Source organism: Cucumis sativus, chromosome 7, assembly GCF_000004075.3.
Source record: "Cucumis sativus cultivar 9930 chromosome 7, Cucumber_9930_V3, whole genome shotgun sequence".
Classification (NCBI taxonomy): domain Eukaryota; kingdom Viridiplantae; phylum Streptophyta; class Magnoliopsida; order Cucurbitales; family Cucurbitaceae; genus Cucumis; species Cucumis sativus.
This window is the reverse complement of record NC_026661.2, coordinates 16659948-16687339: the sequence shown is the minus strand read 5'-3', so window position 1 is coordinate 16687339 and position 27392 is coordinate 16659948. Positions and strand designations below refer to the sequence as shown.

Here is a 27392-nt window from a genome sequence, read left to right as displayed (position 1 = left end):
TTTTGTAGTGATTTTGTTGATTTTATAAGTGATTTTGTTGAGGTAAATAGTTTGTTAAATTTATATATATATATATATATATATATTCTTTTTAGTACTTTTAAAATCATTATTATGAAATGATTTGTTGTAAGCTAATAGGCCAAACTTAACCTTTTTGTTTGAAGTGAATATAAATTGATGTTTACGTTTTGAGAACGTCTATACACTTCAAACGGGGGTTTGCTACATTTAATTTTGAGTGTTGTTATGTCATTATCAACTATCATTCACATTTTTCCCCACACTCTAAGTCCTCTTTTGCTTACTTTCAATTTTTAAATTATTTATATTCTTCAAATTATTTTAAAAAATAATGTAAATTTTGAAACATATATTAAAAATAGAGTGGATACAAAACTATGAAAAAAAAATAAATGTTTTTAGACATAAATCGTAAACAAGGTATACGACTTCCATAACCTAGACTCCACTTTCCATTTTTTATTTATTTTTATATATATATTCTGATGGACCTCACACTTCCTTCTTTTTTTATCGTTATTTATATACAATATGAATGAATCTCACGTATTCTTCTTTTTCTTATATATATGTTAAATATTCAATTTCTAAAAATATCTTTCTTTATTAAATTAATTTTTTATTCTTTCTATATATATATAAATATATAATTTTGATTAAAATAATTAAATTAGAGTAGAAAAGATGAATCCATGACTTCGTCTAAAAACATCTATTTTGTCAATAGTTTTGCATCAACTCTATTTTTTACGTATGTTTCAAAATTTACATTATCTTAAAAAAAAGTTCCTATTCTACCACTACTAAAGTAAAATTAAAGGTTTCGACTTTTTAGTTACTGAATTCTTTGTATTTTGCAATTTTTATACTTTTGATGTATTGATTTTAAGAGTGTTTAGTACTTTTTTTTACTTAAAATATGGTGTCGTTGGTCTTCCTCCTTTCAACTTCATTTAATTTTAGTCTATGTACTTTCAATTATCCAATTTTAATATATCGTTTTCTCAATAAATCATAAACCTAATCCTCGTGAACGTGTTTTCCAAATTTATAGTAAAAGTGTTATTAAATAACACAAAGAAAATTTTATAATAATAATAAACTATCATTGAGATCTATGAAGCATAGACAAAGATAAAAGAATAGGATATGACATATACGTCAATTTCTAAAAAACTAAGATAGTAATATATTTATATTTTTTTTTAAAATCTAGATTTTAATATATGAGGACAAAAAAAAAATATTTTAATTTAGATTTTTAAACATCCATTTTTGTTCATTAAGTTCCCAATCATTATAGAGTGTAATTTCTTTTTATTTTATAAGCAATTTAATTATAAGTATTAAGTATGAGGAGAAAAATGAGACATTTTATAAGCAATGAGATATTTGCAATTTCTCAAAACGAAGTCATGGTAGCACTCTCCTTATGTTCAACTTGACTATTCCCTCCTTAGGGTTTATAAAAGTTGGATTGGGATGTATCTATCGTACTCTACTACATGTAGATTCTTGTAAAATCTTTTTATACAAATATTATGAGGTGTATGGTAACGAGTATATATCAAAGTGTTGATTGTTTGTTTTCATATGAGTGTGTTGTATTAGAAGTATACTTTGTAATTGAACTGATATGTGTAATGGCAAGGTTGCAAGGTAAATATATTCTTGTAAAAAAAGTGATAATAGAGGAGCATACGACATTGAATTTTTTTAAAAAGCTGTCAAGGTAAAGATATTCTGACATTTAATTATAGTTATGTTATGCATATTCTTGACATTCGGGGAGTTGTTATTGTCATATTCTTGATTGAAAAAAAATGCCAAATTATAGAAATTCGAGACATTTTATAATAGTTGTCAATATGCAAAAAAAAAAAGACATAATTACTATAATATGTGTGAACTGATGACGGTTAGTTCTTGTCATAAAATATAAAATAATGACATTCATTATTTGTCAATAATGTTGGATATGTAACATTTATTTTTTATCGTGGAAATATTTATTTTGACAATTTTTCAATCTGTCGTAGATAGTCGTACATTTATAGGCGACATAATGAACTGTAAAAACTGTCAAGAATTTTAAAAATGGCATATTTTCTGTCGTGGTAAACTATTTTTTTTTTGTAAGGTAAATGTGTTGTCACACACTTGATTTCTTTTCTTTCTAAAATTGCTATTTGTTACAATTATCCTTAACAAAAACTACTTTCTTTTAGAAAAAACTAAGAAAGGTGTTGAGAATGCAACCAAAGTCTCATATCGATTAAATAAGGATATGATCATGTGAGTATCTAAGTGAGAATAATTATCTCCATTAGTATGAGACATTTTTTATGATATCAAAAGCAAAGTCATGAAAGTGTATGCTCAAAGTGAATGATATTGAACCTTTGTGTAATTATTTGGAAGGTTCGTTATCCTAACAAACGATATCAAAGTCGTACCCTTAGCTTTATCGTACCAGTAGAATCTTCGAGAATAGAACAAAGATGTAGTTGAGCCACGAAAGTAGACATTAAATGGATGAATGACCATTTGAATGTAGTTGGAGCCTCAAAAGTAGGTATTAAATGGATGAATGACAATTTGAAAGGAAACTTGAAGTACTTTATTCGAAGAGTAGATTGTTGAGAATGTATGCCATAAGGGTGAGGATCCATTGTCCTTATCAATCGGTTATAGACTAAAGTTGAAACTTTAATGATAGAGTCATGCTTACGTTGAGTAGAAAAGAGGATCCTCAAGCCAAATATTGGAGTACTCATTTACATTCAATAACATATAGTATTCTTATGTTGGGAGGTGTGATAAAAAAATGTTAGAAAGAGATTGAAAGTTGTAAACATTTGAAAATAAAATGCATGTGATATTTTTCTTTTACACGTTTGTCTTCTTAGTTTATCAACCTAGTAATTTAAAATTCATCACTCAATAATCTAGTACATAATAGGGATGCCTGATGGGAAGTTTCAACTAATATTTTAAATATGAGTATTAAATATTGGTAAATGATATATACTTAAGTTTGTCTTCGATCAATTTGATGATTTAAGATAGTACTGAAGTGTGTTAGTTCAATAGATATCATGTATTTATAAATAAAAGAGGGATTAGTAATAAAAAAATTACAGATTATTAATCAAACTATTAGTTATAGATTAATATCTCTATGTGTATTTTGTTATATTTTATAAATATTATTTTTTATATTTAGAAATAAGTATATAAAAAATGTAAATATTTTATGAAATGTTTGATAATTTTGATGTAATAATTATGATTGATATCTGTTTTGTAATAATAATAATTCACCAATTAAATTGGCACCACCTTTGTAATAAATATATATATGATCGTCGTCAATAATAAAACTCAAATTCAATGGAAGAGTTGAGAAGCGAGTAAGAAGAGAAAGAAATGGAAATAATTGGTAATTCAATTCCCTAAAGAGAGATCATTTCGGAGGAAGTCATTGCAATTTCTTCATGATCAGCTGTAATTGAAGGGCACAACGAAAATGCTGGAATCCTTCTCTGGATCATATGTTCCCCTTCATTTCTTCAATTCACTCTCTATTTTTGTTTCACGGTCATCCGAATTCTCAGCCCTCTTTCTGTTTTTCTTGAAATCTCTCATTCAATTCCTTTTCTTTGACATTGATTAACATTCCCATTCTTTTTTTTTTCCCTTTCTGTTCTGTTCTGTTCTGTTCTGTTCTGTTCTGTTCTGTTCTGTTCTGTTCTTTACAACCCCTTTTCCGATGTTGGATCGTTTGTTGGTTTTTCAACGATTTTATGGTTGTTTCGAATTTTTGGGGTGGTTACATTTTGATATAGAATGATTTGATTGGTTTTTTTTTACTTTTTTTTGTTCTTGGGATGCTATATGGTTCTTGAGATTTCTGTTTGAGAAATGGATTCGGCGAGGAGTTGGTTTAATCAGCGTAGAGATAGGTTGAGGGGTTCTACAAAGAAGAAGGATAATAGTATGGGAGAGAATGAGGATTCTACTGCTACTGATCAAATGGATGAGGAAGCGCTTTCTAATATCACTAAGCAGAAGGTTGCTGCGGCAAAGCAGTATATTGAGAATCATTACAAGGAGCAAATGAAGAATCTGCAGGAGAGAAAAGAGAGGTATATAAATATATATTTATATATGGTTGATTCCTGTTTTGTATTTTGGAAATTACAACATTTGTGAAGTAGTAATGTTCGAGCAAAGTGTTTATTTATGTGAAACTTGTATGCATTCTGTAACTAATGCATCTTCATGATTATGGGAATGTCTAATTTGTTTATGGCAAGTCATGAAGGTACAAACGAGTCACTGATGTTGGTCTTAATTCATTATAATGGGAAATGCAATTAGAAAATGTACATGAGAGACTACGATACAAGCACATACAAAAAAAATAGCTCACCCCAACAAATAGGGCTTCCAATCCAAAAGAATAACATCTAACTAATTATTGCACCAAGTTTTAGTGGCAATCATCCATAAAGAGATGTTGAGAACTAATGTTTTCGCATAGAATAATGCTCCACCCCTGTGAAAAATCTTAGTTTCTTTCAAGCTAAATATACCTTACTACTATAAAAGAAAAGAAGTCTGCCAAAGAACTCTCCCTTTTTCCCTAGAAGAAGCGGACAACACTACCTTCTCCATCATAGACCTACAATCTATATTATGCACAAAAGAAACCCCAAATGAACTGCACAATTGAGCAACTTCAAGACAAATTATCAATATCCTCGATGCTCAAATGCACATGGACCCAAACCTCTAAGAGTGTCTTTGAGTACGATACAAAGTGTTGACACACGAACCGGTGAAAATTTGGATCTTTTAAAGGAGAACATAGCAGCGTCTGCAGAAGAGGAGGGAGCGCATGAGGACTAGAAACAAAGAGCTACAGGCTGTAGCCACCAAGGTATTTGGGAACCAAAACTGAGAGCTAAAAAACGAAAGCCATGTGATGCAACTTCATTTCTTTCTTGGAAGTGTTAGCTCATTTCGAGTTCATTCCCGGAAATTCTGGTTTTTCCTTTTGAACCATATGTGCTAACTAGTAGCTAATTGCGTTGGCTTAGAATATCTTAGCCTCCCTTTTAAATTGATCTTCAGCAAGCATTTAATGGATATAGCTACTCTGAAGTTGAAATTCCAGTGTAGGTGAATGTCTTAGGAAGATTTATACCAACATTTTATACTATATTGGCAGGAAGAAGAAAAATGCTTCTGCTTTGCTTCCCATTTTTACATAAAGCACAAACCAAAGCATCATCTATTTCACACCTTTTTTATTTGAGAAGCGTTCTCAGCTTATTCCTCCATTCACTGGTCATGGTTCTTGAAAACATAGGAACCAATTGTTGAATCCTTTGACTTACAGTGCTAAGTTTTATTCTTTCTTCTTGAACTATCAAAACTTATCAATGTTAATGACTTTTGAGATTGTGCTCAACGTCTATAACAGCTATATATATATTTTTTTAATACTGTTTCTAAGAAACTACTACTGTATGCAAATGTTGTATTTATCATTAAAACCTTTATTATACCGTGGAATTAACATCATGTTATAAATCTGATCTTAAACAGTTGTCGAGGTCTCTATAGTCTTAAAAGCAGATTTGAGCTTTTAAGCATAATTTTACAATCTGATGCTTGATTACAAAATATTTCTCACTTTTGAAATAGGGTATTTGCAGTTTGTTCTGCATATCAGTTTCTAAAAACTCTATCATAAACTTGTAGTTAGATGGCTATGTTTGCAAGCTAGTAATTTTTTTATGTAAGATGAGTTTTAATTTTTCGAAGGTATAGACCACCATAAGAGTTAACTACACAAAACAACTCAAAAAGTATTTACTTTAACATTTGCTCACTAGTTTTTATTTTAAGAAATGAATAGCATTTGACTCAACTTTATTAGTCTTGTTCTTTGTTATTTTTTGTTCATATACATAATTGAGTCATTCAGATATGCGTACTGTCCATCTCTAGACTTTAGTAGAGAAATTTTTCTGCTATCCTAGAAAGCTTGCCTACTCTTTAATTATCCATCAATTATCTCAAATTATTAATCATCCATTGTTCTTTATCATTATTAACATACAGTATATAATTTAGACTTAATTAATCACAAGAGTTATTATTGTACTTTACACTCATGATTTTTAACAAACTTGTGAAACTACCAAGTTATAGGTTCTTGTTTGAGTAGGTTTCGAAGGGATATAAGATTTTGTTAATTTTTTTCTATGGACAGACGAAATGTATTGGAAAAGAAGTTGGCTGATGCTGATGTATCTGAAGAAGATCAAAATAATCTACTGAAGTTCTTAGAGAAGAAGGAAACTGAATACATGCGCCTCCAAAGGCACAAAATGGGAGTTGATGATTTCGATTTACTAACAATTATTGGCAAAGGTGCTTTTGGGGAGGTATGCCTTACATTTTTATTTATGAATTTCCTTTTCTACACCTCTCAATCCCTCCTCTACCACCAAATTGTTGAAATCATATCTGTTGAGGGATCTCCATGACCACACTTTTAGGAACACACTCATAATCCTCAAGCTCAAGTTTAATGTTTAATCAGTTAGATTAAACTACATATGCAAATAGATCTTTAATTCCAAATGAAACAAAATTAATTGTTTGAATAACTAGAAAATCAAATGTGTCATAAAAGTAAAATTTTATTGAACAACTTGAGCCTATCCTGTTCATGTTATGTGGAATGAACTACTAGATTATTATCTTTTCGTTATTTTTCCATTTTTGTTCTTTCTTACTTTTTGTTAAATATATGCACACATATATTTATTTTGTAATAAATAAATAATATGTTCCAACCATGTCATGACCTACGTTTTTTTTGTAAATTGGCGTAGTTGCATGTCGGTGCTCGTGCTTCTTAGATGGCAACTAAATATTGTAGGATCAAATCAGTTGAAAGTAAAAAAACGTAAATGAAAGGAAAAAAGATTAAAGTTAGGAATCAAAACTATTCTTAAACCACATTTGTTTGTGTACTCACTATTTTGAGTGTAACTTCTTAAGTATATTATTTTCCTGTTGTTGTAGGTTCGTGTTTGTAGAGAGAAGACTACAGGTCAGGTGTATGCTATGAAAAAGCTTAAAAAATCAGAGATGCTTCGAAGGGGCCAGGTAATTTGTGGTGGCCTGCCCCGTGTAGTATTCCAGAACTTATTATTCTGCATGCTTATGAGCACTTTTGGAGATCTTTCAGGTGGAACATGTGAGAGCTGAAAGAAATCTGCTTGCTGAAGTAGACAGCAATTGTATTGTGAAACTCTATTGTTCGTTTCAAGATGATGAGTTTCTTTATCTTATTATGGAGTACCTACCTGGTGGAGATATGATGACTTTATTGATGAGAAAGGATACTTTGACTGAAGATGAAGCGAGGTTTTATGTTGGAGAGATAGTTTTGGCCATTGAATCTATTCATAAGCACAATTACATTCATAGGTCTGTTGATTTTCATGCTAAGTGCACTAACTCAATTGGATACTTATCATGAATTATTCCGTTCAAATTTAAATTTTAAGCTAATTCCGTTGTTTCTGTATCACAGAGATATTAAGCCTGACAACTTGCTGCTTGATAAATTTGGGCACTTGAGACTCTCAGACTTCGGATTATGCAAACCATTAGATTGCAGTATACTCCGGGAACAAGATTTTGATATAGGGAGTACCCGTAATGGAGCTGGGCAAAATGATGAACGCAATGCAACTCCTCGTACTCAACAAGAGCAACTACAACATTGGCAGAAGAATCGAAGAATGCTTGTACGTTTTCTTCTACCAAAGTTTGATTCTTTTTCTTTTTGATGGCATATGTTAAATAAACTTATAGTTATGAAGGGATTTGTTTCGTGGTTGGCTGTTTGCTTATTCTAATGCTTTGCTATTAAATGGTGTTCTGGTAAATTTCTTTCTTAGTGAAGTTTAATTTCTTAGATTAAATATCTGTAATCGTGCCTTAGCCACAAGGAATTCTCTTATAACCATAGCGTAGCTCTAATCCTTCAAGATTGGAAAGTTGCGCTTCACTAGCTAGTATTTCGCTTTGGGAGGGGGCCTCTCATTTCCCTACCCCTAGGGTGTTTTTGTTTACTCCTTTCTCAATCAGGTCATTCCATTAAAGAATTGTTGAAATTTGTTAACAAAAACTTGATATATCATTAAGTTATTGATATATTAATACATTTGGACAGTTGGACATGTCACTTTAACACATGAAACTGACGCATGAAAAGAAAATCCCCCAGAGACAAATTTCAATAGGCCCATCAACGAAATTTGTTTCTTTCAAGTGGCATGTCTAAGGGTAGGCTTATGTGTCCAAAACATGTTAATAAAACAATAATTTAATGACGTGCCAACTTTTTGTTAACATGTTTTAACAAATTTCTTTTTCTAACAGCATCTAATTGGGATTTTAATATATGTTAAGGTTAAAATTGAAAGTTTTAAAAGAATACCTAAGAGATTAGGAACCATTTGGTAGGTTTAGTTCCTTTTTAAAAAGAAAAAACCTAGTTCATTTTTTAGATGCACAGCATTTCTTCTCTTATATTATGGTATATTTGGAATTCCAGGCTTATTCAACAGTTGGAACCCCAGATTATATTGCTCCAGAGGTTTTGTTGAAGAAGGGTTATGGCATGGAATGTGACTGGTAATTATAAACTATTATATGTCTATATAGGGTGAATGCAACAATTTTTATGCCAATGATCTTTTAATATCTCAACTGCAAAAAGATGAGGTTCTTTCATGTGACGTCCATTTGATTGCAATTAGATTTGCAACATTGTATCGACATGATGTTTTTTTCTACTACCATGGCGAGATTCTGGAGATAATTTTATAGGTAGTCTTTTACAATTTTATGACTTTTTTTCTTTGTCCAAATATTAGGTGGTCACTTGGAGCTATTATGTATGAAATGCTTGTTGGTTATCCACCTTTTTACTCTGATGATCCAATGTCGACTTGTCGGAAGGTAACTTTCCTCTCCAATTTTGAATTGTTATCTGGAATTTATATCTTTGTAGATTTTCTCCATCATATCTTGTGGTTGTTTAATGTGAAAAAAATATGATTTTTTAGATGCTCGGTTCTGTACTGTAGTCATAAGAATGGTGTTTCAGCAGTTAAACAATTTGGTCAAGTTCACAGACACTGTTTCATTCAACTTCCATTTTTGCATTTGAAACTGATTTTGACACAAAAGTTATCGTTAATTTTGTCCTGATGAATGCGTATTTATCCTTTTCTTTGCGACGTCTATGAAACTTATATATTGCTATTAGTTTGTTGGTGAAGTCCTCCTATGTAACTCATCTGAGATCGACTCTATTTCATTTGCAAAGTCCATGAAACTGTGATTTTACTTGGACAATGAAATTGCTGGTGATGCAGTACTCTGATTCTTTTTGTTTTCCAGTAAAACATGCCAATGGTCCCTAATACTTCATGTAATTCTTAATGCTGTCTTTAATTTTTTAAACACAGAATTTTACGCTTATTTATTTAAATTTCTCAATTAGGTGATCCCATTAAAAAATAAATTCCCGGATTTGATCAAGTTATTGTTTTATCTTTCATTTTTAGACATGTGGGCCTGCCATTTGAACATACCATTTGGAAGAAATTGATTCTGTTCAAGGGAGGATTAAATTTTGCTAATGAGTGGATTATCTTTCAAATGTCAAATAGCTTCAGTTGACTTGTTCATGGATAGGACGCATGCTTATAAAACAACAATCCAACCTTACATCAACTTTTTGTTAACAAATTTTAACCTTTTTCTTTAAACGTAGGAGCTAATGAAGAATTTCTAATGCATTGGAGAAAATGAGTTTTTAGGGATTAAGGACGAAATTGAGAATTCTGTAAAAGATTTTGAACCATTTTGTATATCTAGCCTTCTTTTTCATCTCCATGCTATGAAAATATTGTAGTGACATGTTTCTGATAAAAAATGTTCTCATGTTTATATATCATGTTTGCTAGACTTGACGGTTAGTATGACAGGAAGAACTATAGGGCTCTTAACTATCTGGTCATCGATTTCTTTGTATTGTCAATTCATTATCTTAACGAAGAGGTTTGTTTTGTTTTTCAAAAAAATATCTGGCCGTTCCTATCTCTGGGCTGTATAATGGGAGGCATGACAATTCAAGATTTTTTTTTTATGTAATTACTTTTATTATTTTTCTTCTTTCTCATTGTTACCCTTTCCAGATAGTGAATTGGAGAACTCATTTGAAGTTCCCTGACGAGGCAAAGCTATCCCTCTTGGCAAAAGATCTCATTAGTAAACTACTATGCAATGTTAACCAGAGGCTCGGTACAAATGGTGCGGATGAAATAAAGGTGTTGTATGGTGTGTCCATTTCTTAATTTCAGTTGGTAAAATTTGAAAATTTTACAATAACCTAAAGGTTCCTGCCTGCCAATTTATCATCTAGGTTCATTCGTGGTTTGAAGGCACTGAATGGGATAGGCTATACCAAATGGAAGCTGCATTTGTTCCTGAGGTTAAAGATGAGCTAGACACTCAAAATTTTGAAAAGTTTGAAGAGGTAGCACGATGTTCCACCATCTTGGTTAATTGTCAGAGCACGTTGCTTGGACATTTTCTCATTTACTTTTTCTTCCTTTTTTCTATATCTAGTCTGACTCGCAAAGCAGTACTTCATCTAAAACTGGTCCATGGAGAAAGGTAACACTCTTTAAGTATTGGTTATTTATGTAGCTTTCTTATATGCATTCTTATTTGCCCGTAATTTCACTGAGATTTAGATAATCATCGTTCATCCTTGTTAAACAACCTTTGGAGAAGTAAAATGTCTTGTTTTTTTTCAAAAAGAAAGAAATAAATAAGCAACCTTGGGAGAAGAGAATCTATTGCCTTAACAGATATATATCTACAATGTTATGTCATCGAACTTGATGACATATCCATCAAATGATTTATGGTTCTCTTGCTAAGAAAATTTATAGAGAGTAGTTAAGTTTAGGGCGGGGCCGCACAGTGGTTGAAGAAGCTACTGATCTCCCAAATAACAACAAAAATAGTTTTGATGGATGCAAATAGATTATTTTGCAGAAAGTGAACAGAAAGGTACAATATAAAAAGAGGCACAATGAGGTGTTGGCTTCTAAATAAAACCCTCTATATACCCCCAAGAATAACAAACAAATCTTCGATTTCCTAAAGTTCCTGCTAAAGAACCAAACCATATATTGCATTCATAGTAAGATATGTGGATATGATTTTTTAAATTTACCTACCGTGTTCTTATTGTCGTTGTCTAATTTCCTTTTTGATTTGTTTTGTATCAGATGCTCTCATCGAAGGACATCAACTTTGTTGGATACACTTATAAAAACTTCGAAATTGTCAACGATTATCAATTGCCTGGGATGGGTATGTACTCCAGTTTGAATTATTTACTTTCTGGCTAAACAAGCAGATCATGCCAAAAAAAAAAGAGCATATCTTGCCAATTTATCATTTTATGTTTTGGGACTGCTAAAGTAAAAATTGCAAAATCCATCTCTGTTGCAATTAAACTCATGATCTTTTAATTAGATCAACCATCTCTTAAACAGGATTGGTTACCATAACATGAATTTTTAATCTGATCAGTCATCTTCTACAGTTTGTTAATTGTTGCAACTAGCCCATTTTATTAGTAATTTGTATCGATATAGATATATTTGCTGCAAAAAAATTGATCACCTTTTTACGGACATATTGACATCAATACTAACAGAAGGGGTTAGTTACAACACTTAACAAACTACCCACAGGGTGATTAACCAAATATTCATGTGTGTGATAGAAACAATCTTCTTTGTTTAGGTAGGTGATTGATCAAATCATAAATTCATGGGCCTAATTGAAACAAACTTCATAGTAATTTTCCTTTTGTATGTATGCATGCATGCGAGACAGATCTTAATCATCATTACACTTCAAGTTGACAATGTTTTCAAGAAATCTCTCAACTTCCCTCTCCCTCCACTATTTATACCTCAAGCATTGTAAAATCCCACATATTTGCTCCAAGTTCTAGTTTGGCATGTTCTGAAAAGGGTGATTAATTGATTCTCTCTCTTAACGTGTAGCTGAATTGAAGAAGAAATGCAGCAAACCAAAAAGACCGTCAATAAAATCACTCTTTGGTAATGCACCAATGTTTTCCTTTTTCACTCATTGTTAACACAACCTATGTAATTCTACATGACTGATTTGAATTTACCACTTCGAACAGATGGCGAGTTGGAGGAAGGTGACGCATCTGATACACCTAGTCATAGTCACCAGCACACTGGAGGAAGCTTTTCGAACTCAATGACATCTCCTAAAATGGATGATGTTGATATCAGAAAAGAGTCGATGTAAGGTGTCGATTCTCCCGAGTATTATCAGATGAAACAGCAGGAGCTCTGATTCATTAGCTAAATATCATCAGTTCGAATTTTTTAGTATATATAGGTTCTATTTAGGATGGTGCGTTCTGCATCTAAATTCCTTGACCAAATTCGAGCAACAAAGAAGGAGGCGGAGTCTTCGTCCATGGTAAGCATAGGTGAACAACAGATGCTGAAAAAGGAAAGGAGAAAAACAGAGCTGAATAGTTTTTTACCATTGAAGTATAATGTTCTTTTTTCTTCTCTTTTTTTTTTTCCCACATCTAATTTGGTGGGTTTATATGAAAAATTTGTTGTACAAAAGACACCAAACCAATAGCATTTACACGAGTATCTCAGTGTATATAAAATACAGCAAAAGCAATTTGTTTCATTCTATTTGATTGTTTCTTTGGTCTGTGAAACCAAGAGTTCGTCGGATGATTGATCCACAAAGTGTCCAATGGTAATTTTTAAGAAAGAGTGCCTAAGGACCTCTACCAGCGTCAATAATCAAAATATACTCGTGCACACATGGAAAATCAGTCTCACTCTTGCTTCTCACCAAAATCGTTGTCTTTGTCATGTTGCTGATGCTTAGCTTTCATAGTTCCATTTGAGCCTGCTAAGTTAAAAGATATAAATACTTGAAACATCCAATAGAAAGTGAAACTTTAAATTCAATGAAAAGTATGATTCGACTGTGGTCAATCTTAATCTTAAACTTTAAATTATGGATTTAAATGTTGGAATCAGTACCTCTTGAAAGTCATAGACTCATAACTCAACTATTTTAGAAATTTGTCGATGGGATAAACCAATAAATCATATGAAATTCAACTAACACACTAAAACATGTCACGAAAATGTCCAAAATCTAACATGAAATTACTTGAAACTAGCCACAAAATGAAACGAAATAAAAAAAATTAATCCTAGTAAGAAAGTAGTAGTAGTAATAAATAAATAAAAACATCGAAACAAAAGAAAAAAGAAATTATTGTAATCGGAAAAACGGTTATATTTTATAAATATTTTTGTTTTTTACTAGATTTAAAAACAACCCAACAAAAAACCACTAGTTAGATCATCCAACACAGTTATTATTGGAATAATTAATATTGGCCAAAATTAGTCTCATCCAACCAAAGAGACAAAAAAAGTTTATAAAATTGCACCAATTATATAATGGACTAGCTTATATACAAGGGGTAAAAATTGAACTTTTCCCTGAATTCTAGTATATTATATTAAAGACTATTCAAGTGATAGATTTTGTTTCTTTCAAAGGACATAACAATTTTCATTGATTTAATGAAAGGAAAGTAGCGCTCCAAATACAAGAAAATTTAAAGCAATAGCAAATTACCTTAGTTAATAAACAAGTGGGGAGGAAATCAAACAGCAGCATATGATTTGGTCCTCCCTGATTTTAATCTTTCGATAACTGAACAAGTAAGCCTGTCGGTGATTGCACGGTTTGGAGGTAACCAGACCCAATTAAATCTCGTATATGAAATCTCATGTCAAGTGAAGAAAAGCGAAGACGCTTTTTCTGCAAAGATGTCATCATCATTTCTTTGTATTTGGTACGTTTTAGCAAAGAAATGAGTTCCTTTCTACCCTGAATTAAGAAAAAAATGAAAAGAGCACAAATATATCAGTACATCATATTTAGTGAAAGTCAAGTCAGAATTCTCAATAAAAATTCAAGGACAAAGTTGCACATAATCTTATTGTATTCGAGTAAGGTCGTATAAGTCACAATTTTCATTAAATTTTAGAACTTAATCATACATCCAAACCATAAGTTAGATGAAAGACTAATTTCACAAGAAATTCTCTGTTTATTCCCTCTAGTCTCTAGACATGCATCTACTCATACCACAATGTTTATTCAAGAGCATGAAAGAATCTTCAAGATAACGCCCTCCTATATAGTCATTCGACCGTAAAACCACGTAAAGCTTCTACTCCTGGTTGAATGGAAACATATACATAAATTTTTCATCCACTGGTGAACTTTTTCCTAAAGATAATAAATGAATTGTATAAATTTTTTAGTGTACAACGTGCAATAAGTGATTTGTATTATTTTTACCATTAGAGTGTATAAACTACATGTGTACGCCCTTTAATAGTTATATAGAAATAATACATTCACATCAAAAGGTTTGTGGCCTGACCATGATGCATCCCCAGTGGGAATCAAATTCAAGTAGATACAAGTACAGAGTAGTATCATACTAATGAGCAATTAAGAGACATTTTTTCCCCTAAGATAGAAAGAGCTTGTTAAATAAGTTTCAATCCTTTTCCAATTAATAGATATTTCCTTCACCAATTTCCATGACCATGATACCTTACACTCAAGTTTTTATCTGTGTGAATCAATATTAATAAATATATAAATGTCTCCAATTTTAGATTGGGCGCCACCCTACGTAACATATTGCCAAAATATAAACAAATTGTGAAGGAAGTTCGATAGCAAATTATTTCAGATACCTGAGAAATGCCTTTCAGTACAGAACCGATACTTGGAATTGCAAACCAATACACGTTTGGATCAATAAGCTGGCGATTCTGGAAGAAAAAAAGTAGAAGTGAAAATGTTACAACATACTTGAAAATACTTGGAAACAAGCAAATTTTGAGTTTTCATTAAATGTTCTATTTGACCAAATAAAGATGGGCCAGCGATCTATGTTCAAACAGCCATAAAAGGCCACATATGGAAAGGAAGCCTTGTTCTTAAAGGTAACCTAAAAATGAAAAAACAAAGAAACGTGTGGTTCCTGATTGAAGAACTATGGACTCAAAGGCAGATCATCTCAAGTGTGACCCCGTGAACTTTTGAAGATCTTATAATTATGTTTACATTTAACCTAAAATATTTAGTGCACTGATCAGCTGAGATTGATAGAATAAGAAATGAGCATTTGGTGCAGGGGCCTATCGAATGCAAGTGAACAAGAGCTAATCAGCAACATATCAAACCCAAAATTTATCGTGCAAGGGGACCCTACATGATGCAACAAGCTCTCTCCATTTCTGGGCATCTCTAATGGTCGTCTCTAATACACATCCTTCATCGAGATAGAAAAACTAAATCCTTTTTATCTCAACTCTAACCATATACCTGCTCTTTTCCATATTAAAGGAAGTTCTAATGAGAATCTCAAAATTACTTACTAAGAGTCCAGCGTTCATCAGGAGGGAAATATCTTCATCTTTAATCTTTCCCCCAAGAGATAAGAGAGTGCACTGCAGCAAGAAAATAACCAGTTAAGTTTCTTTTTTTCTATACAAGGGAATATTTTGAGCCCTAGTTGAAATTTTTTATTAGGAATTCGAATTTACAGGTCAAGTATCCTGCTCAGCAGAATGATATTGATATGCTCTCTTTAGAAGAACAGAAATTCAATGTAGTCAAATTGAAATTATTGTGTTTCTTATTAGTTATTATCAATTTGTGTTTCTCGTAAAAGGGGTTTATTGGAAGAAGAAGAATAAGTCAAGAACCTAAAGCCATAAACCTTTTGTTTCTTGGAAGAAGAAGAAGAAGAATAAGTCAAGAACCTAAAGCCAAGGAGATTCCCAGTAAGTTCTCCTATTAGCTAATAAAAAATGGATAATAATTACAAAAACATTTACGACTCGGGCTCCAAGGAGAAGCTTTATAGCATAAAGAGCACAAAGCCACAGCTTTAGCTTTCTGTTTGAACATATGGTCCATGACAAACTATTTACTTTCTATAAAGCTTTGCTCGAAGATTTTGGGAGAGCACTATCCTCAACTTGTGGTTCATGATATGAAGTAATGAGGGTTGATCTGTATAGAAGCCACCATGATATCCTTAACACCGGAATCTCTGATCTCCTATGTTTGAGTGGCAAGCATTTAAACAGAAATTCATTAGGCCAAGCCACTCTTCTACCTTTCAGTCGGATAAATTTCTGCAAAATCATTTGCTTCCTTGTTTCAAGAATTTTATACATAAGCTGTCACGGAGGATGTTTAGCTAAAAAGGTCTGGGGACATAGCTGAGCTGAGGGAGAGTGTTGTGATTGCAACAGAACATCCTTTGAAAAGTAAACTATATTGCATTTTCTCACTGCAGATGAGATGTTCCATATATCTTGAGCACCAGATATTTGTTCCCAAGAAATCCTGCTAGTACTTAACAAAATTTGTTAACATAGTTTCATGTAGCGCCAAGTTAGACAAGACTTGCAAAAATTGAAGAAAGACTTCAAATCCAACTCAAAGAAGTAAGTTGCAGAATCTGAGTTCTCAATGAACACCAGACATTCTAGGTTTTCCTTGGTTTCCAGGATCAAACCAGTTTTTTACTTTTACTTGGTGCACTCATTGCATATTAATCACACTTATAATTATGATCGTGGTGCATATTACCATCAATTGGGCTTATTTTTTGCATCCTCGCGGTTATTTGGCGTTTCCTTGTTGAAGTAATCCAACACCTTACTACCAGTTTGCTTTCCTACTTATGTTGTCATACCCAACAAATAATGTTGAATTTTCCACCAAGCCCCATATTGCTGCAGAGACCTAAACAGTCCCGATAACTCCTTATACGATTGTGGGAAGCTACCTGTACAGCTTAGTTAAGTATATAACTTTCGCATTTTTATCTCCATCTACTATTTTGAATATATGAATGTAAAATGCAACATCTAGCATCACATCCTTTCATATTGGCATAAATCTGATTTCCATTTTGAAACAAACTATTGAAACAGCCCATAGAATTTAGAGTCTACAGGGAGTATACATTTACTCACAAGCTCCTGATGTCCAATACTAGGTTCCAATTTGCAATCAATAACATGCGTCTTAAACCATAGAAAAATCTCCTTGCCACGTTTCATCCCTTCTTCAAATCTTGATATCAAACGGTCAATCTGTATAAAAGTAATTAAATATAGAAAGGGAAAAGGAGACAAAGACAGAGAACTTGAAAATCATGACAGAATTAAATGCATCATTTTGAGTAACAAAGAAATCCACAAGGTAATATTTGAAACGGAATATACTAAAACAAATCCCTCAAAATTATAATGGATAAGAAATTGCAAAAAGTACAAAACCCAAAGAGGAAGGTACTCATACATCCTCATATGAAGGCACTTAGAAAAGGCACACCAATTGGCTATCATAAAAATTTATTAAAAAAAAGATGATTGAAAAAAAAAATGTTCAACACATGCCAAACCCATCAATTCCTTAACATAACTCTTTCCTTCATAAATTCTACATTTCTTTTTCAACAAATGTTCCCAGCAGAAAACTTTGGACACACCTAAGCAAACGATAATTAATGTTCGAGCAAATCAAGAAGGCCGTAACCATTTGGACCAAGTCCAAGAGAAAGCCAAGGACCAATTAACCCCTCAAATATCCACACACATATTACAATGAAAAAGTAACAGGCATCAAGTTATAAAATGAAACTTTATACAGTTGCATACTAAATAAAACTAACCTGCTTCAGATAGTCATCCAAAAACATTATTGCATGATCATCTTGTCCAGTATTCAGTTTGAATACTCGCACTACTTTTTCTCGTTTTAGACACTGCATAAAACAAAATATATGAACAAAGATCACCATAAACCAAATACAAAATGTTTTTGAAAAATTATAAAATTGAGGTAAAAAAAAGTACAATTAAGAATGATATTGAGAAGGTAACCCTGCACAGCACATTTTTCTATAAGAATCCTAAGCAGAAACATAATCAGACAAGAGAATCTTTGCATTTACACCAGCAGAAATTGAGCTAGTTTGGTTTGCACTGCAGACACCCTGGAAGACCTGATATTAGCTAGTCCCGCAGTCGCAGGAATGTTTTAGAAAGACTTATTGCAATTGCACAGCCAAATGGATGGGCAGCTTTCAGGACTCTCATTCTAAACTTCTTACATAGAAAATGTTCAGCTCAAAGCTCCCAGAAAGAAAACAGGGTCATAGAGATATTTTTTTTTGAAACAGGCACAAACTTCTTTATTAATAATAAGAACTCAATGTACAAGAAATTATACAAAGAGCTAGTTAAAGAAGTCTAAACAAGCAAAAGAAGAATAGGGATCATAAGGTACACCCGGACATCTCAACTAAGTTGACACCCTTAGCACCAAAACATCATATCCCAGCTAAATCTAGCCTATTACAACAATGAAACAAAGTCCAGCCTATTACAATGAGAGCGGACCCAACCAATACAACAAATCTAAAAAATCATTGAAAACTAGAAAAGAAAGAAAAAAGGCCAGAAATAGATGAGCCTTTTTAGTACAACTAAGATACTAATAAGAAAATAAAAAAGAAAGCATAGAAATAAGCTCCAGGGAAGTCCAGACAGGGAACATCACATCAGAAGTAGTCCTAGGAAACTAGCTGAGATAGAAAAACTGGCCAATTGAAACAAAGGTCTTGAGTGGAGTAATTTGCAAAATTCTTGTTTAGAGAGCATCAAGCTGCTGCATTACATTGCACTGAATTGAAAATTTCTGAGTTTGATCTTTTTTGTCTTGAAAGATCCGCTGATTACGTTTAAACCACAATTCCGCTAAAAGAGCTTTTAATAGATTTAACCAAATCAGCCGAGGCTTCTTAGGAAGAGGCGGACCCTCCAATAGCTGAAGCACCGAGGAGCTGAGTGAGGCGTTGAATACCCAAGCAATATCAAAGATGGAGAAAACAGAGGCAATGGGGCAAAGTAGGAAGAGATCAAGCAGTGACTCATAGCATTCATACAGAGGGCAAACCGAAGGCTGGAGGCACCTGCTTAGGAGATATTAAGTATGATGAAGCTCTTAAGCCAATTTCAGGAATGGAGGACCTTTAAATACTTCTTCACTGAGGCTCAAACTAAAAGGATCGAGAGGAGGTGAAAATTAAATTTGAAGGAAATGTTGATATAGACAATTTCCATGATGACTGATAAAAGATTGTTGAAAACTTGAAACACAAACAATACAAATTCAAACACAGGAGTTTTTCATCATAAATCCATTCCAACTGGATAAGGCCCTTCTTAAATGCCCTTCAAAGGAGATAGCTCATGTGCTTGCTTGCGATAAATAGGGATGGGTTACTTTCACCTCATTCTCACTATAAATGGCACTATGGGAGGCAAAAGAACATGGCAAAGATAATTTGCTCTCTTCTTATGGAGGGTGGCCTAAATTCAGAAACATTTCTTCAGATTTGTGGAGATTAGAAGTCTTTAAGACTACACGGGAACTTTTCAAAGATTTTATATGGGTATTCTGAAAATAATTCTACCTTTATCAATTGTGTGAAAGTTGCCATAATGGTTGAAAAGAAATTATGGTGTCTTTATCCCAGCCGAAGTAAAGCTGGTAGGTGAAGATCAATGCTCTGTGGCACAAGGAGTGGCATGTCAAGACAGGAAGCTCTCAATAGACCAAGTAGCTAAAATTCATGGTTGTTTTTACACTAGAAAATACACTTCTACAACATAAGAGAAGAACCTGGCCCTAGTCCAGTGGACCATTGGCTGATCCAAGGTCATAGAAATTGCCCAACAATCGAAGTACATGAGATCAAAAAGGAAAAAATTGTTTGGAGTTGTTAGGCTGGAGCCCTATTTTGGTTTCTTGCTAGTGAAAGAAATAAAATGATTTTCTAAGATATGTTATCAAATCATCTTTTGTAATTATAGGCCTACAATGATTATTAGATGTTAGAAGGCAATTCTTTTGTAGTTTATTTGGGAGGGGTTCCGCCCCCAAAGGCCCTAAGGCTTATTCTTTCTCTCTTGAATATATTTTTGGTTTCTTAGGTGTTGCTCAAGCATCGCCTCACATCCACCAAAAACTACTCTTCCACTTTCCATCGTCACAGGTTAATGCATGGAGAATACATAAACTTAGACAATAATTTTGGAAAAGAACCCTGATTTTTTGGAGGCAAATTGTGCCCTTTTGCAAGCCCCTTCTCAATCAAACAAGTCAGTTCCTAAGAGATAGGTTCGTCCACATTTTAAATAATCAGTTTTCTCCTTGCCTAATTCAAATGTAAAACTTTCTAGAGGTTCTCCTACCCAAACTCCATTCGCTTCATCAAGAAAGAAGAGTAATATTTCGAGTCTCCTTTTAGTGTAAGCAGCGAGGAAACCGAACATATGCCAAAGACAGTGGAGAGGGATGACCAGTCGATTAAGGATCCTTTAGAATCTGATCTCAATACCTTGTTTCAGACAGAGAAGGATCTAATTACTGAGAAACAGGCCTCTTTATTTTCTTCACAAGCTCAGTACCGTGAAATTCCAGATCACTTGAAGTCTATTGTTGAGAAATGTGGAATTGTGTTGGTTTGAGTTGTGGTTAGTGGATCACAAGAGGTTTGACAGATGCTTCTATTATTTTGACCCTCTAAAGTTCTTCCCAAATACTCTGGTTCTAGTCACTCACTCAGAGATTTAAGGACTACGTAGGAGGCATATTTTTTCATCATCAAGCTGCTTGGCAATTTGCTCTCCCTTGGTGATCTCCTCCCATCCATTTTGAAGTTTTTAGTCTGCAATCTTCAGCTGTTCTTGGGCTTCTTGTGGAAGTTTTGTTAAGTTTGCTTTGTTCTTATTTTTCTTCTGTTTTGCTCAGGGTTTTGCTCGTGTTGTTTTTGTTTGTTCAATTTGTCTGTACTTTTGTTTGTGATCACTTTTTTTCACTCTTAGTATAATTCTCATTTACTTTGAGCATTAGTCTCTTTTATTAATTCATTAAATAAAGAGAATCGTATCTGTTTAAAAAAATACCTAGAAATTACAGAGTAAGAGATAGGAAAGAATTACAGACCTCTAGTTCCCTGTCTACTTCTGTTCGGTCTTTTAAACTACTATACAACTGTGATTGCAAAATGAATGGCTGAATTGACACCTGAAAACAAGGAAAAGTAAATAAACACCACGTGTAATAAGCTATTTATGTTCAGTCTTCTAAACTAAGATGCAAATCCTTCATAGAATACAGAGCAGACAGAAAACAGGGCACAGACCAATTTCGTAAGGACAGACTAATAAATAACTAGTGGCTAAGAGTATCTGCTGCACATTGACATGAACTTTTCCTTCTCATGGTCATCACTAATTAAGTTATGTTGATTCTCCTCAGCCTTCTACAACTCTACAATTTCCACCAATAAAGATTAAAAGAGAAGAATAATAGAGAGCATGACATTATTACACGCATATACTTTTCTTTGTAGAATTTTCTCATAGGATTTTTCTCTAAATTTTCTCCCTACTCATGTCCAAGGCTCTTACAAATTGCAAACAATCCTCCCTTCCACTATGTTCTTCATTTCCCACAAGTTGTTCCCAAACTGATAGAGAAAACACTGATTATAGGTTGTTGTCATTAGTAACATGTCCTTACGAAGGCCTTCTAACCATACAAGGAGTTTTTATCAGCTAACGCCAAAACATGGCAACTCAAAGATCCATTCACTTGATCTTCAGTTAAACTTCAAATAGAACTTAGACCAAGTTCAATTGATAACCAAGCACCAAAATATTAAGGATCTCTCCTGTGGAAACCAAACAGCAATCTTGAACTTCCCTCTACATCAACAACTCCCACAACATGAACCTTGTTATGGGTTTTATTCAATGGATGAAACCCACTAACACTCACCCCAACTAGAGGTCAAAATGTATCACCATTCTGTCAGCCCATCAATAACAACCAGTAGAAAAAGATTCTAAATTTCTAACTGCAGAGCAATGTCTATAGTACCCTCTTCAAATACATCAACATCATAGATACAAGCAATATTGTTGCCTATTTGAAGTACGATATCAAATTATAATTATTTCATAGTTATCTTCCACTCTATTATATCTCTAGAACTATACACAGTCTTATGCTTGAACAGATACCTATCCTAAATGCAGACTTGTCATTAAGCAACTACATCGATTTACTTTTTTTTAATAGGAACAGAACTTTTCATTAATAAAATGAAAAGAGGCTAATGCTTGAAATACAATGAGACATAAAAAGCAAGTTAAAGAAAATACAACAAAATATAGCCCAATGCTGGACTTACCTACAAAAAAACCAAATACAGTCAAACACAACCCATAATGGAACAAATTGACCCTTTAGACGAAAACTCCAAACACCACTGAAATTGAAACTCTAAGAATACCAACTACATAAGCCTACTACTTTCATATCTTCCTGATAGACCTCCTATTATATTACAGTATAGTAGAAGGGGAAAGAAAAATGTAGTGAACATCAAAGGGGTTGAGAATTCGGAAAGGGCAGCACGTCGGTTAGTGGGAATATAAATAGGGAGTCTGTTTGAGAGGGAAAGTTAGTTAGAAACTGAAAAAGTTAGTGAGTCTACTGTTTCATTCTTGAGAGATAGGATAACTTTCAATAGTGAATTTTTTTAATGAATAGGAATAGGCATTGCAGTGTTACAAAATAGAAATAGAACAAACTCTCCAACTGTTATCCTCTCTTTCAAGAATGAAACAGTAGACTCTCTTTCTTTCTCGAATTCTAACTAACCTTTCCTCTCACATAACAGCCCTATTTATACTCATCCGCACTCAAGGCTAACTAACTAACTTTTCTGACTTCTCATCACCTTTCACCCTAACTACATTTTTCTTTCCCCTTCTACTGTACTGCAATATAATAGGAGGTCTATCAGATACCTAATACTTGAGGGTATGTTCTGACCGCTTTGATATCTTCCCAATCGTTCTACTTAAACCAATAGCTTAGAACATAGCTGTCCCATTTACATTGTCAGCTAAAGTAAAACACTTTCTTCAGTTAGGTTCTTTTTTGGTGCTTGTTTTTTTGTGCCCTTGTAAGCTTTCATTTTTTCTCAACGAAAGTTGTCATTTCTATCAAAAAATTGTCAGCTAATGTAATATAAAGTCATAATCAACCCTATTGAATTGCACTTTGTGTAAAAGATATACGAAAAGCCTTACAAACTTTCATTTCTAGTGTAGAACTATCGTGGCATCTAACCATCAACCAACATGAAGCCTCAAGTAAACTTCTGGTAGCCTTTTATCACTCAAGTAACCTTCATCGTCAAGTTAACAATTGATTTTTCTTTATCCAAAAAAAACCTCCATCAAGATTATTTATAGAGAAGAGATTCAACTTAATACCTGGATTTTTTTTTTTTTTTAACATGAGACAAATACCTGGAATATATTTGATAATTTATCCTACACAACAACAATCTGCAGCATTTATTTATCTTCAAACTAATCTCCAATATGCATTCCATAAGATGTGTTCTCACTCCTTAATCTCACATTTTCATTAATACCTATACTGCAAGGTCATAACTTATCTTGATTTGAGATCACAAGATATATGTTGTCTGTCAGTTGCCCAATATAATATATAGCATGTAAGCCATATTTCAATAACTCAATGCGAACACTTATGAGACAAGTTTCCACGAAGTTTTCCTTTGAGTTGTTCTTTTGCTTGTTTAATTTACTATCATCACCTTCATCCTTCTTTTCTTATTGAAACCAAACTTGGGAAAGAATGAAAGAATACAAAGGCATAAAAAACAACAAGCCCATCGAAGCACCTTCATCCTTCTTACAGCAAGAGAAGCATTTGGCATCTTTCATGCTAATCCATCTATTATTGCTACAGTTTTCAAAGTTGTGGTTGAAACTTTTATTCCCTTAAAATTCTATGTTAATCTGAAACTTCATATAATTTGTATCATTTCTGTAAATACTTCGATGGAGAAAAGGAAGTGCCTTCTCTAAACACTTCAAGTCTTCATCCATCAGCAATCTGTCTTCCGCAATATTAGGTTTAGCTATTCACTAGAAAAACATTTAATTGATCTAATATTTAAAACAACAACCTAGTGTCGATTGACATCAAGATCAAGAACCTTGCTTTCATACTCATTGTTAGAAATTTGAAATGTTCACATAATCCTTAATTTTCCTTCTACATAAGCAGTAATAACAATGACATAAGCAAGAGAAGAAACATAAAATGAGAATAAAAACAACAAAAAGTTATATAAATTTACCCTTAACTAATTAAATTATATCTCCTTCAGACTCTGTAGGTTCAACTAAGAACACCAAATTTCTTTTTCTTTTTACGAATCAAACTCTCGTACAGAAATAATGAAAGCAAAGGGGTATACAAAAAAACACCTCATAGAAAAGCAGAGAGAGCCCCAAACTAAGAAAATAGCTCCTAGCTCCAATCCAAAAAAATCAAACCAAGATCACAATTACAAAAGTAACTAAAACAAACACCCACAAGAAGGCATTTAACCGGTCCCTCCTAAACCTTCTCCCTGGATGTCTCAACCTCTCTAAAGATCCCATTCTTTCTCTCTAGCCTAATACTCCAAACGATAGCAAAAAAAAATTCACTTGCCACATCACATGTTCTTTCTCATGGAAAACCAAAGACAAGAGAACCTCCTCAATCAGGGAGAAACAATCTCTCCTCCAAGCCAAACATAAACCAAAAGTCCTCAACCATCTGCTCCAGATCAACACAACTGCGCAAAAAGACAATCCCATTGAAGGTCGTGAATATAATATATCTCACCTTCATATACAGTAGAAATTGCATGCATTCCTGCAATAGTATTTCTCACCTTTGAAAATATGACCTAAATTCTTTCAACTTTCTGTCAACTAATGAGTAATGACTAGTGCACCAAAACCTTCACAGATCGCTAACAACTCGCCTTTTCTTAAATCCCCCATTTACTCTCAAGTTGTACATAGATTAAAACTTTGTTTATAGGTTGGAAACCATGCACTCATGCCTGGACCATATATCATAGAATCCGTCTCTTCTTCAATGCAGTCCAAAAGACCTTTGTGCCACAGCGCCCATATGTCTTCAAAGATTCTATCATTTGAATCTAGACCCGACATCAGTTTGGAATTGAACTCGGTTAGTTTGAGGATTGAACTCCATAATCCTAACAAGCACCACAATCCATAGACAAATATGATTTTCTCCATCAATTGGGTCCATTATAAAACCAAAAAAGAAGCTTCCTACATCAAATTCCTCCTCAACTGGAAACCTCCCACGGACGTGGAGGTGGAACAACCCCGATACTCTCATACCCAACACTTCGAATTCACTAGCAAAGAAAAACCCACTAGCTATTATAATTTCGAAATACTCGATTAAACAAGTTGAATAGCCCCATTCTCTATTTAATAAATGGGTTATGGAGTTTTCTGTCTCCTTAACCTGTTTGTTTCCTCTAAAAAAAAAAAAAGTTGAATATCCACATTACACAGATATCTGGCTCTCACTACTTAAAGTCTCCATGAAAGGAACAATAACATACTCGTCTTGAGAAACCAATATAAAGACACAAATCAAATGAAATTAAAGAACTTGAACCTTGTCAATGGTGGGAAACTGAGCTCGCATCATGTGAAGCGCCGCCAAAGTATCGTTAAATGTAAGACAGTCCTCTGCATTGAAGTGAACACAACATACTGTATCAATCAGTCAGCAATTGAGCGAACAAAACGATAAAAAATGGTCAGAAAGTAGCACCCAAAGAGAAATTTTCAGTATTGCCCCCGCCATCATCTTCAATTTCGGCCTCTCTTCGGCGTTTCTTCGCTTTAGATGATTCTGAAGAACTACTCATTGCGGCGGAAGCTTATTCCACCTCGAGGGCAACAATTAGAGAGAATTGAGGATGTTCCTCAGCTTCTCTCGAGTTTTGTTGAGTGGGAAACCTGTTGGTCATACATCCCCTTGTCCAATCCCCTCCAACTCTAACCGTTCAACCCCAATATATACATTTTGGAGTTTTCTCAATTACCATCTCGTAAAAGTATGTCTTCTAACCTTCCACGGACCGACGTCGCAAAGCCTTTGACAAAGGGAGGTTGTTGTGCAATTGAATCACTTGTTATAGAATAGGTTTTTTAGTTGGTAGTTGAAGCATTATAGTAGTTGGTTAGAAAGCAAGGCATTTAATTATACCAAATTAGGCCTTAGGGGAGATTTGTATAAGAAACAATCACATTTTGCAAATTTAGATGGTAAATTTGTTTATCCCTCCCTATTTGTTGAATGTTTAATTTGCGTTAGAAAATTATCATACGGAAGATCATTTGCTCTCTTGGTCAGTTTTTTATATCATTCAAAACAATTTGGTCGTGAACTTTCAAGATTCTATTACAAATTTATAAACTTTTAATTTTGTCGGTAAATAGGGTAAATAGGTTAATGAACTTTAATAAGTGTTTAGTTAAATACATTATATTTATTTTAAGAAAAATTGTTATAAATAACACTAAAAATGAAACTATTTACAAATATGGTCAAATTTTGAATGAACTATATAGATTTTGGTGAATTTTCTTACCTTTTGTAAATAGTTTCAATATTTGACTATTTTTTAAAACAATCTTTATTTTAATTAATTAATTAACAATAATACTAAGCACAAAAAGTGAGTATTTTGTGTAAAATCAAGGTTAAAAGGGTAAAATACAAAATCTAGGGATCAAATTGAAATAAAACTCAAATGTATGATATTTTGAAATCTCATATTATACTAACAATACATATTTCATTTACATTTGTATCAATAGATCAATAGTTTACTATTATTTTAAGAAAAACAAGTCAATTCCATTGAAAGTTTAAAGATGTATTAAATGTAAAATTAAGAGTTGAAAAACTAAAATAAACACTAATCCAAATAGTAAATAATCGTTACTTTCATCGTTGTTTATAAATAGAGCAAAATAAACTATAATGTTACAAAATAGCAAAGGAAACTACTATATGTGTCTATTTATCATTGATAGACAGATATG

General features: G+C 33.0%; 2 protein-coding genes across 10 annotated transcripts; one reads left to right on the top strand and one right to left on the bottom strand.

The window, feature by feature from the left end:
* Positions 1-3405: 3405 nt before the first annotated feature.
* On the top strand, positions 3406-12897 carry LOC101221720 (serine/threonine-protein kinase 38-like). Of its 2 annotated transcripts, none has more exons than XM_004148912.3 (13): positions 3406-4172; positions 6311-6485; positions 7132-7215; positions 7298-7539; positions 7646-7862; positions 8675-8754; positions 8997-9081; positions 10326-10457; positions 10553-10666; positions 10759-10806; positions 11430-11514; positions 12219-12275; positions 12365-12897. In XM_004148912.3, exons 1-13 carry the CDS (start codon positions 3949-3951, stop codon positions 12493-12495), a joined length of 1674 nt encoding a protein of 557 aa, XP_004148960.1. In that variant the 5' UTR covers positions 3406-3948; the 3' UTR covers positions 12496-12897. The 2 variants fall into 2 exon arrangements, with proteins under 2 accessions (XP_004148960.1, XP_031744615.1); XM_031888755.1 differs by lacking the exon at positions 3406-4172 and adding an exon at positions 4685-4969.
* LOC101216752 (serine/threonine-protein kinase 19) lies at positions 12742-26478 on the bottom strand. Of its 8 annotated transcripts, none has more exons than XM_004148891.3 (9): positions 26113-26472; positions 25954-26027; positions 21355-21435; positions 18014-18106; positions 17313-17432; positions 15699-15770; positions 15012-15089; positions 13873-14127; positions 12742-13125 (listed from the first exon to the last, which is right to left on the bottom strand). In XM_004148891.3, exons 1-8 carry the CDS (start codon positions 26207-26209, stop codon positions 13936-13938), a joined length of 807 nt encoding a protein of 268 aa, XP_004148939.1. In that variant the 5' UTR covers positions 26210-26472; the 3' UTR covers positions 12742-13125; positions 13873-13935. The 8 variants fall into 8 exon arrangements, with proteins under 8 accessions (XP_004148939.1, XP_031744618.1, XP_031744617.1 ...); XM_031888756.1 differs by having other exon boundaries at positions 12770-13128; positions 26113-26475; XM_031888760.1 differs by lacking the exon at positions 12742-13125 and adding an exon at positions 14389-14479 and having other exon boundaries at positions 13988-14127; positions 26113-26476.
* Between the last annotated feature and the right edge of the window lie 914 nt (positions 26479-27392).